We start from the raw sequence: 12466 nt of genomic DNA, 5'->3' as shown, positions 1-12466 counted from the left end.
TTGGGATTAGGCTGTAAAGCAGCTAAGTGTGTGGGAAACTTGATTTTTTTCTCCCCCTGGGATAAAGAGGAATCACAAAACAAAACATTGAGCTAGAAATAAATCATTTATTTTAAAACAATACAGGTTAATAAATAGATTAGTTATCAGAAAACTTAATAAATAGCCTTTAATAATTTACACAAGGCAAATACAACATGCCTATAACTATTTTTTAAAAAGCAAAGAGAGTAAGCTTGACTTGTAAGCTGTTAACAAATCTATATATACATTATTCGGAAGCTAATAAAATAAACCATTTTTATGTAATCTGTAGTAACTATATTGCAAGAGCATTGAAGCAACCAAACCTGACACTGTATGTTTGTTGCCATCCACCTTTTCCCCATATCCCAATAGAACTATTTTTTACATTCCGGAAAAAAAAAAAAAAGTAGGGGGAAAAAAAAAAGAAGAGAAAGTTCCACAGTTGAAAAAGGATTTAACTTAAAAATACCACTTTGCGTAATATTTTCCACTCTGTAGAGCAACTTTATCAGGAAGGGGGGGGACATGGGAGGACCCAACACAAGAACAAATAATAAAAAAACCCAAAAATTATTTTCAGCTTTTAAAAAAGATTTCTTAATCCATAACATTTCAACACTGCTGTCTGAAACACTTGGGCACTAGTAATAATAACTGTTGACCACACTGGTGCCTAACACAGACCAAAATTCTGCATTCTTTAAGCCATATTAGCACCAAAAATTATTACAAAGATAACAGGTAATAGATAAACATTTGATAATGCTTGATTTAACAGTAAAACTTCAGCAGTTACACCATCTCAAGACAATGAAGGAAGATCTGTAGAATCCTTGATGTTTTATATTTGTGAAACAAGAATGTGAGAGGGGTATAACATGCAAACAACTGCCCATTTAAAGCACCCCCTATTTATTAACCCTAAACTTCTTCAAATACAAACCCTCTATTTTTTAAATAAAGAGGAAAGGTAAACCTCACTTTCTACTGATTAAAAAAATTAATCCAGTGTTTCCATTTTTCAGTGCTAATTACTTCAGAAAAATACATATGTTCCAATATAAATCAGTATTATTAATAGGAAGCTTCACTTGTCAAACTGTGATATGACAGGTTCTTATGTTAGTTGCAGCTCACTAATAAATAGGCTCTATTTACACATACAGAGTCCTGGAAAGTCAGTACAGCAGATAACTTGTTTAGACATTTTTCTTTTTTACAGAAGTACTTAAGGTGTAACAAATTTTTTTTTTGGTTGTATCAAAAAGGTTTCTATTCTCCTATTGGACATTTGAGGGATTTTTGTGTTTGACACCTAATAAGGATTGTGACTGACATATGCAAATCCTCCATACACTGAAGGGATAATGATCAAAGAGCTATCCTCAAGTGAGTACCAAGTAAATATGTTTGACAAGTATAACAGAAGTCAGACATACAGAGTGAAGCGCCTTTCACATGGATTTGAATTGAATTCAAATGCATTCCACTACTGCAACAAGTCCACTTTTTGTATGCATAGCCTCTCCCACTTCTACTTTGGAATCAGAACTGAAGTCATCTGGCTCCCAGCTATCAACAGACATAACACAAGAGAACGGGAAAAGGGCAGACCTATAAGGGACACCAAAGCTCAGGAGACAACTATGCACATTTGCTCCCTGAGATGATGAAACTCAGATATCTGTCTTATTCAAAGTGCTTACTTATTAAAGGAGTGAAATAAAAACAAAAAGAGTGAACAGCTAAAATTCAACTTCAACATTGCCTTCTTTTAAATCAGAAAAGCAATGGGACTAAAAAAGGTAGGACACCTAGAAAGAGGAGGGTGTGGGATGGAGTGGGGGAGAACCTTATCAACAGTGACAACAGGAAATGCTAATACATTTCTAAAGTTAGAACTGAATCAGATCCAGGTACAGCAGAACTCAAAGGAAAACTGCTACACACTGAACAAAATAGCAAAAACAAAGGTTTCCATTACTTAGCATTCAAGATGTAAAAGGCTGCAGATACAAGTGATGTGCAAGGCCACAAGAATTTCTTTCACCTTATGTGCTGGCTTTTGACATCTCTATTTTAAACATCAAGGGTAACTAGACATTTCTAGAAAGATCATCACAGATGAGGAGCATCTGGGGAGAAGGGAACTATGCAGACATTTATCAGTTGTAAGGATAGTCAGAGAACCACAGAACACGGCTGCTACTTTATTCTTCCTCTGCATAGTGAGCACTTATCAAGTAAACTTTGTGTGGAGCAGAAAGTGGCAAAGTTTAGACAGGGCAGTCAAGTTATTTTAAATCTAATATTAACTAATAATTTGCATATGCACCTAACATAATAGGACAGGCACTTTATAAATAATTAATTTTAAAACAAACCAAGACAAACAAAGATGGCCAAAGGAGGAATAAGATAAGACCACAATAATTTCAATTCTGACCTAAAAATTTTTAACCAAAGTCATCAGAGATTAAAGGCTAATACAAAACCAACATGCAACTCAGGAACTCTGAATCTGAATTTTGAGAAAACAACTTGACTGCTTCAAGTTGTTGCACAATATTTGAAAATCCATGTAGATGGTCTTTTCTCTGCTAGTGCTACTCTGTTTCATTAAGATACCCAGTTACGGCGCTGGCCTATAACGACATACATTTTTGCCAACTCAGAGTCACTCCCCTGCAATTTGGAGTTATAAAACAAGCTTGAAAATAACACAGTAGGACTCTTACTCCCTCAGAACAGTCCCTCAGAACACTAAATCTTTAGGATTCACTTTCACAATTATTGCTGCCATTAGTAGGGCTTATAGCATTCATTTTAAACTGAAGTGGAGGCTGAGTTTTAAGAAAACATTAGTTCAGGTCAACAAAAACGATCACGAGAGCAGACAGTATTACACCCTGCTAATCACAGTCCATGTTCTTGTCAGGCAGCCACAAAGCTACATTCATGATTTCTGGATAAAGTGTCATGAACTTTCTCAAATACTGTCTTGTAACCACGTTGGGTTTTCTTGTTTTTCTCAGAAGATGTCCTGATCTAGAGGTGTTGAGTTCCATGGTACTCTTCTAGTTTTGTACTTACATGGAAACAAACATTCACTGCTTTGCAAGCTTTTAAGTTTTTGACTCATGATGTTAGCTACCAAATATAAGTAGAACATGAACATTAACTGTTTCTTTCTTTGACAAATCAATATCCTCTAAATGGTTTAAACTGAACTGTTCAGAGTCATCCCCATCATAGCTTAAGCTATCTGTACTACTTGTCAACATATTATGGCTGAACCATTCACACAGGTCTATAAATTACTGGAGCTGAATGTGTGTCCCTGTCAGTTATCTAAAACTCAGCTCTTTGAATGCCTAAGCTTTTTCGGTCTTTAACCTCATTTGCCCACATTACAAGAGAAATCAGACCATCTTTTGGAGCTAGGAGAAATCTCATGCTCTTCCCTCTCTTGAATTTTTTTATGGTCTTTATTTATTAGCTGCTTCACAAAATGGTCTCCTGCATTTAGTCACTGAACTAAAATAAAGGTATGCTGGACTGTTTTCAACACTCCTGTAGATTACCTCTTCTCATTAGGCCTATGAGTTTTTCAGAAGCTGTCAAGGCATCTGGGGATTTCAGTTCAGGTTTGTCAATTCTTCCAAAAATACGTGGGTCCTTCTAGATGCTTTATGTGTTTAGAATCTGAATATAGTCCAATATTGTAGACAGTGAAATTGAATTATTAAACCAGTATAGGCCAGCTGAAACAAATACATTCACAACTATGCAGTATTTTTGGATTGCAAAGGCACTGAAACAGTTCTGAGCTGCTTACAAATAAGCCACCATGTAGGCAATGAGTCTGTGCATCATTTCCATATCCTTCACAGGCTTTTTGTCTGCTCCCAATTAAAAACTCTCAGATGAATGCAGTATGTCTTAATGCACATAAGTTACAAAGAAAAATGCATACCTGGACACAACCATCAGCTGATAAGTAATTAGTGAAAGAAATTTAAGGGTCCACTGCTCTGTATAAAGAATTCAATTTAAAACTCCCCAGTGTCTTCACCACATGGCAGACAAAGTTGCCAAGACAGTCATTAAAAAGGACAAATCTGCAGTTCATGGTTCAACCAACATTTATGTAAGAATTCAGAGCCTTGACAGTGAACACATTGCTATACTGAAATGAACAAATTGTTCCACTTTTATTCCCCCTTATTTTAAAGGTGCACATCACTCATGATGGAAGGTATCAGATTGAGTGAGTTAGAAACTGATGTTCTCTGCCCACAGAAACGGTACCTCAGAAGTCACAACACAAGCTTTCACATGCAGGTCTGTCAGAATATCCACAGACCTTTTCTGAGGGACTACCCTTTACAGTAAAGAAAGACATCAGTCTCTATGCTGACTCAATCAGTGGTTGCAATTAAGTTCATTTATTGTGTCGACTGGGGTACATGGACAACTGTTCCTTTGAAACTGGATGGAGGCTTCCAATTCATTTCATATAGGCCACCAAATCATCAGAGGGTAGCTACCTGCCTGAATCCTATTTGAATCAGTGACCTAGAAATTAAGGACTCTGCATCCTTCCCTGAGCCATCCAGTTTCCCCTCAAAAAATATTTTAATCTGTTTTCATGTTAGGTTTATTTAGATCTCCAATATTGAAATTGAATTCCTTGAAGACTTGTATAAGAACAATTCCAATAGATACTGTGGTGAATCCGCAAGCCATTCCCAAAAAATCTACCACTCCTACATTACTCCATTCCCTGAAAAGGATGGCGGAAGCCAGCAAGACTAGGGTGGTAAACACAACGTAGTAGATGGCACCAAACACAGAGGAGTCAAAACATTCCAGTGCCTTATTGATGTATCTGAACTGAATGATAATGCTACATCCTAATACTGCCAGAAGTACCAGACAGAGGTACAGAGCCCTTTGACTCGACGGATTATTGTGAAAGATATCTTGAGCAGCCAGCCCAATGCCTTTTGTACTAGGAACAGTGAAACTGCCCAACAGAGAGCAAATACTGATGTAAACCATGATATTAGTAGGTCCATGAGCTGGAGCTATCCAGAAGATAAGCAGGAGAAGCATTAGCAGCACTATGCAGAGATAACCCACGAAAACTGGAAAACAAAAAGGAAACAAGATAATAGCAAGGTGAGAACTCCTGGTCTTCTAAAAATTTTAGCAGGCAAATCATGTCATACCAGTGAACTTCAGTATACATCATGCTTAAGATTTGCTATTCAATATAGATCCAAACCACTGAGCTTCTAGAGATGTTGTTGGCATCTGCAACTGATGATGTCATGTTCTTTGGGTAAAACAAATCATCATGTAGTAAATGACACTGTTGCGCATTTGAAATGGATTTTGGATTGCTATTTTTATTTTATTCTCTCTTCCATCAGGACTATACTCCTTAAAGTCTCCTCCTATGACAGACAGCAGGGACAACATCTCCTTCATAACCAGTTCAATAGGGCATGGTGTGTGGATCCAGCAAAGAGCTTAAACATAAAGTTAGATCCCATTAGGGTGAGCAAGTGGAGTAGGGACAGTTGGAAGAAACGTGAAGCCATATCACTAACATTATAGCATCAGTACACAGATTAGATCAGTGAAAAACATCTCATGCTTTACAGTTTTAAAGAAATATATTGCCAATTCATTTTGTTCAGACTTAAACTGTAAATTTAGACCAGGGTATTTGTTTTCTTTTCTTTGTTTGCAGATTTTTTGAATAGCTGATGTTATTAGGGTTGACTTTCACTTAAAGCAAATAAAGGAAAAACAATAGTTGTTCGTTTAGCTGTTAAGCAAGAAAAATAAAACTGGGCCTGGAACATATTAGCACCAGTATGTGTCCTCCAGCAGCTATTGAGAAAGAAAAGGCACTTCAACATATGTCTCAACAGCCTATTTCTATACAACAGCCTATTTTTTGCTTTATTGTGTCATTGTTCTGAGCTTGCTGTGCAGGACAGTGTTTTCAAAAGTATCCACGTTTTCTTTCTGCACACATATCTCAATAAATATGACAAGTTCTACGTACAGTAAGGCATAGTTTTCCTATACAAAACCTGTACTGGTTTCTCTCTGTCACATCATGTTTTCTTCAAAAGTCAATTTTCCTACCTGATAGAAGTGTTAAGCCTCTTCCTCCTGCGTACTCTTGCTCAACGTCACAAAATTGTTATGAGTTCATAAGAAACCACAGTACCTGGATTTGTAAGCTTCTCTTCAAGCTCAGCCTGAGTCGTTACACTCTCGGACTTTGGGGAATGGATGATGAGAACAACAGACCCGGCGCAGCTCAGCAAACATCCCAGCTTGCCAAGAATGTTCAGTTTCTCTTTCAGTAAGTAAGAAGCTAAGATGGACCTTTCACAAAGAGGAAGAAAAATAAAAGTTTGACTACATCCTGTTAATAATGTTCTAACAGTGTTGTGCCACATGAATTTCCTTCTTAAAGGATTATTATCAAATGTCAGTGGATCTTCAACCAAATGTTGGTGAATCCTCAGAAGGTATTTCTGACTTATCTTAGGAAAGATTCATCCATTCACAGTTTTACTCAATCCTTGACATCTCATCTCAGGAAAAAAACCAACACAACAAAACAAAACCCAAACTCCAACAAAACTCCTAACCACAACACCTCAAAAAACAACACCACATCACCCCATCAAAAAAAAATCCCCAAAAACCCAACCCCCCCAAATCAGACATCTGGCCCCCAAAGGCAGTTATCTACCCATTTCTAAATTGGTGAGCTATGACTAAGCCCCATTTTATAGGTGCTAAGTAGTCAGGAGATAAAAGTGACCTTTGGTTACAAAGATCACAGGGCTCAGCTCAGAGAAGTAGCTGACCAAAGTACACAAAATTATGTGGCCTAGGATAAAATAACAGGTGGTAAGTAGAGCACCATCAGTGTGCTTCATTGTGTATAAAACTAAAGTCAGCCATGAAGCTGATGCAAAGCCATCTACACTCTGAAGCAGATGGCCAGTGCAGTCAGCAGAAAAATCTTGAGGCAATGTACAGCTTTGTTTTTAAAGAGTTGTGCTTTTTCACTGCATTAGTTCCACGACTGTAGTTTACTTATTCACAAAACATTTAGTTGCGTATTAAAGTCCTTAAACTCACTGCCTGTTCTGTGCCGCCCACAAACACAACATTTAAGAAGCTGAGGGCATGCATATGCAAAGAACTCCCTTGCTTCAGGACAGGGGTTAAATCTAATGAAATGAAAATCAGCATTAATAAATACATGTGGGCTGTGCATAGCAGGGCAGAGAAAGACTGTGAGACAAAAGGAAAGATCTACTTAGTAAGGGAACTGTGAATAAGAGAATAGGCAGAAGAGTCCAGAATAACCACAGTGAAGGGAGAAAAAAAATGTTTATCTGTTCTGAATCATAGTGATAGATAAAGCAAAAGATACTCAGGAAAACCCTTCTTCACCACTGTCTTCCCCTAGCCCCAGCTTTGCCAGGGAAAACAGGAATAAGTGACATTATAACACATCATTAACAGTCATGGTCCTCCAGTGAGCACTGAGTCCATCTGACATTTTATTAAGTAGTGACAACATCCAGATAAGAACAAGAAAAGCAAACTCTTACCCAAATGGAACGCCAAGAGCTCCCAAGGGCGTCACTAGCACAGTTGGGACTGCAGTGTAGGCCAAGAAATTCCCTATTTGACCCAGAGCCACTGAGAAAAGAACCAGAAATAAGCCTTTAAACCCCTTTGTAAAAAGAAGTAATCAAAACTTACCCAATATTGTTCGGGAAAGACTGAGCTAACTGGAAAACAGATGTTGCAGATTTGCTTAGCTCTGTTAATTTTGCACTTAAACAAAATGGCTGGGGGTTTTTTATATTTCTTTATTATTTCTTAATATAGGATTTATATTTGCCACACAAGAGTATCCAAGTGGGCACAGTAAATAATCTCTTTTGTAACTTCTCTTAGTTGAACATAAGACAAGACTATAAACTAGAAGCACTCATAGATGACATTCAAATATCTCAGTATTAAACTTAAATATTTATATAAGGAAGGCTAAAAGTACATATGACCCATGTTTTCATCTTTAGAACGTGCACATACATAAAAAAATGCACTTGATTATAGTTCCTGACAGTAGTGCTACTTTTTTGGGAGAAAGAGGACAGTACTGAGGAATCTTCTGAAGAAATCCTAAGCACAAGCATAAGGACTCCTCAATACACTACATCAAATAACACTATAGAGCATCAAAAGTCATTCCTGACCACTGTAAAGAGATCCCTGACAAGTCATAGAAACAGCCTCAAACCTTATTTTTCTTTCCTCCAATTCAAGTAAATTCCAAGATGTACCACGCTATTGCATATCACAGCTGTGATAACAGTCCATGTGTTCAAGCTTTCAGTTAAAAAATAAAAGCTGGGTGGTTTTGCAAGTGCTGGCAAGTTTATAATAGATCAACGTACTTGCATAGTTACAGGGTCTGTGGTAACTGGAAAGAAGCTTGAGACTGAGCACAAATTACATACAGCTCAAATTTCCAGCTGCTCTTAAAAGCCATTATCAGCATTTAAAAACATTTCAAGAATCCAAGATGTCTTTATGCTCAGGCTGGCACTGCCCTCAACTATCAAATATTATTACCATCATCCTGGTTTTTACACCTGCAAAGCATTGTGCAAACATTAATTAATTTACCAATTTAGCTCACATTATCAGTAGAGCTGAAGACCTGTGTAACCTACAGGAAACATGAAGGAGACAAACAAACTTGCAAAACTGCAGAGTGTGGCAAAATTACACTAATTAAATTCACTGAGGTTTTCTCTACATGCAGGAGTGAGCCAGAGAAGTTGATGAGCAGCATTTCTAAAGCAGAAGAGACAGTGGTGGTCTCCCTGCCCCTGGGAACAGAGTAACTCTGCTATCAGCCTCAGGCTTAGTTTTCAGATATATGTGGCAACTTCTGGCATTATCTTCAAGGCATCTGAAGGCACTGGGGCAGATCTTGGATGGGGGATGGAGCACAGTTGGCATGCTGCGTTTCTGCAGATTACAGACATTTCCAAATAACTCTGACAAAAGGTTGCTTTTTTGGAGGTCAGGTGTCTTAACATTCTGTTGGAAGAACTCCTAACAGACGGCATCAACAACAATCCACAAATTAGGTCTCTGAAGTTTCAGTCAAACCAAACATATTGTAAGGCAGCTGAACTTACTGGAGGTTTTCCGTATCACCATGGGTAATATTAACAGTCCCTTACCACCATGAATAACAGACCAGGACTAATTAAGACCAAATAAAAAAAGAATCTCATTGTTACCATCTACCTGATGATGAGGACCTTTGCTGCCAACCTATCCAGTTCTCTCTGGACAAAAATTCCTCTCCAGACACATCAATGCTGTAAGTCAAAACATGACTTCAGCTCTTGAAGGCACAACAAGGTTTAACCTTGGTAAAGAAGTACCAGTATCCCCAAAGTTATTGCAACATAAAACTCGATGCACACTGACCTGTCTACATTAGCAAGGAGACCAGGAGCAGACTGGGAGTACAGAAAAAGGTATCTGCTCTAGGCATGTCAGGGGCTTTATTTCAGGCTAACTTCGGCCTGCTCCCATGAACTGGAAATCTATTTGCAGCTTGTATGCATTAAGCATGTTCCTAGAGTGCATCTTCCAGCAGTTTCATTTTAACATCCAGTTCAGGAGCTCCAACTCTGCTATGAAATGTGAAATAAAGGCCAATCCATGGTGACAAACAGGAGATTCGCTTCACAAGTGTATTCCCCATCTGCAATAAAATACTAACACAGACATATCCACTATAAGAACCAGCTGCCTCTATGCTGCTATCAAAATCTGCACTGTAATTAATTAGCCAATTAATTAATTTAATGCTCATTGAAATACCTGTACACATGCTGCAATCACTCTTTTGACTACAGTGAAAGAAAAAGTCCCTTAGCAGAATCTGCAGCCCTTCCTTTGAAGTCCTCAGTAATCCAGTGGATCCCAGGGCCCCAAAACAGTTAGGTAGCGTTATGCTGAGTCAGTATGCCAACACAGAAATGCTTGTTCACCGTCTGAACAAACACCATGAAAACCAGTTGACAGAGTTTATGTGGGTTTTGTTAGTCATCCAAACTCCAAATTCTCTGCTTGATAAAATTATATCAGCTGCTATAATTTCATCAAGATAACTGGGGATATTGCTAATTCCCCAAATATCACCCTTCTCTGCATCCCATAGGTGCCTACCTGGCCCTTGCTATTGCTGTTTGTGACTCTGTTGCCATTCTGAGTCCATAATATTGATAACAGTTCTTCTCAGTTCCTCTGTAAAGCTACTAAGGCTTTGTTTTGAAATACCTGCATCTAGCTGCTGGGAAAAAAGCCAACTGATACCATTCCCTTCAGCTGTTTTGCCTTCATTCAATTCAGTCAGCTCTTTTAAGCATGAAATTGTTTTCTCCAATTCACCAGGATAAGTCCTGTAATAAAACCTCTCTTATTTTAACTCCTTCTGCTCAGAGACTGCAGATGGGAGCCTCATGAGTGATAAACAATGAGACTGATACATAGATTTATTTCTACTTAGGCAGTAGTGATCTTGGCAGAGGAGGAAGCTGACAAAGAACTACTTAAACTCAAGTTAAATTAGCTGAAGACTTCCTTCTGAAGCTCTGTTGGCTTTTACACTTGTGAACTTCGTCCTTCAAAGGGAATCTATCAGTTTTTGTTCCTTTTGCATAGCTTTAAGACAACAAAAACAAAAACCAGAGACTTACCTTGCTGCCACAAAACCAGAGGCACAACTGGACTCATACTTCTTGGAAACAGCATCAGAACATTTCCAAATAATTCACAAAAGGCTGGATTAGAGTCTAAAAGTGGGTATAATTTTAAGCTTGTGGGTAGAACTAGGGCTGACCTGCAAGAGGAGAAAGCCAGCTGCTCCCCATGCTCCACATTCACATCAGAGAATGAACTTGGTGTGAGCAGAGTTTAAAAAGAAATTAAGGGTAAAATTACACTGATCTCATATCAGCACCACACAAGGCTTCGTATTAATCTTGCAGATTAAAAGCAAAACTGAAACTATATCTGTTGAACTAGAACTCAAAAAGGAGTTTTTTTTAATTGAGGCTGGTTAAGTGCTTTCTGATCTAAAAAAATAACATGTTCTCAATGAGCCCTTTTGTGCAGAGTGACAACTTTTAATTCATCTTTGACTTTTATTAAAAACTGAGCAGGCCACCACAATCCAGAGACAAAACTATGCAGGAACCCAGAGTCAGAGCAGTGTGTGGCTGCCAAGGGCTGCGAGTACCCAGTGGTTTGGAAGTGTGAAAGATGTGTGACTTGTGTTGCTTTCTCAAACACCAGCAGGCATGGTAGCCAGAGTGGGAGATTACTAATGGTGGGATATTTCTGGTGATGGGAATTTCATGACAAGTGAGTATGAGATTCAATATGAAAACCCAGATTTCCTGATGTCTTGTATCACCATCTAAGCCCAAGTCCTCTTAAAAAAAAAAAATTCAAACCTTCTAAGATACTTACTTGCAATAGTGCCAGACCACCATACTATATCTGTTAAGTATGAAGTACCTGGAAGAGGAAGTACAGGAAAATATAGTTATTAAGGACCTTCATCTCAACCCAATTCTTCAAGGCAACTGAGCGTGAGGGGGGAAAAAAAGAGAGAAGGTTCTCGGATTTGGCTTATGTGTCCAAGTGAGACCGTCTTAAGACAATGTATTAGTCAGAAGTTCTGATTTCCAGTTTGAAGTACCTATCTGATGCTAACATAGTATTGTGTAGAAAAGCATCCAAAATGTCACCAAATGCTTCTGAGGGTGACATTTAAACACACAGATTAAAACCTCTACTAGGAGAATGGGAAACCTGTGGAAACAGAACATGATTTGGATCAATCAGTTTGCTAATATAACTTCAGTGAAATTGTTTCAGAAAAATTGTAGCAGAGAAATTGTTTTGGTGCACAGGTTGGCAGGATTGTAGTGTGGACCAATCCTCCTGCATTTAAGCACTGGGAAGTATTATGACTGAAGCCTCTGAATTCCTGATATCCTGCTCTGTTTCAGAGAGAGGAGTAAAAACTCCGGATTGTCCCTTAGTACGTCCCAAGTTTAAGGATGATTATTTTTCACTGTCAGATTATAGGCCTTGGGATATGCACATGTGGAGCCTGTGTACCACATTTTATAAGTTCTGCTTCTGTAGAACATCAAGGCTTTCTACACTAAAGCATGGCCTCCTCCAAGCACAACCTTCACATCACGTTATGCTTCTACGTTTTGCTCCTTTTTCTAGCAATACAGCTCTGCATTTATTTGGGAAGGTGTTCTCTCAAAAGCCACTG

The 12466-nt window shown here is 38.3% G+C and overlaps 1 protein-coding gene across 1 annotated transcript; it reads right to left on the bottom strand.

Moving 5' to 3' along the window:
- Positions 1-87: 87 nt before the first annotated feature.
- On the bottom strand, positions 88-11712 carry NIPA1 (NIPA magnesium transporter 1). The gene is made up of 4 exons (XM_025896728.2): positions 11644-11712; positions 7686-7776; positions 6278-6438; positions 88-5177 (listed from the first exon to the last, which is right to left on the bottom strand). Coding segments are annotated over exons 1-4 (765 nt in total). The 5' UTR covers positions 11645-11712; the 3' UTR covers positions 88-4665.
- Between the last annotated feature and the right edge of the window lie 754 nt (positions 11713-12466).

This window comes from Manacus vitellinus, unplaced genomic scaffold (genome assembly GCF_001715985.3).
Source record: "Manacus vitellinus isolate BGI_N305 unplaced genomic scaffold, ASM171598v3 scaffold_7_pilon, whole genome shotgun sequence".
Classification (NCBI taxonomy): Eukaryota; Metazoa; Chordata; class Aves; order Passeriformes; family Pipridae; genus Manacus; species Manacus vitellinus.
The sequence above is the reverse complement of the archived record's forward strand: the minus strand, read 5'-3'. Positions and strand labels throughout refer to the sequence as shown.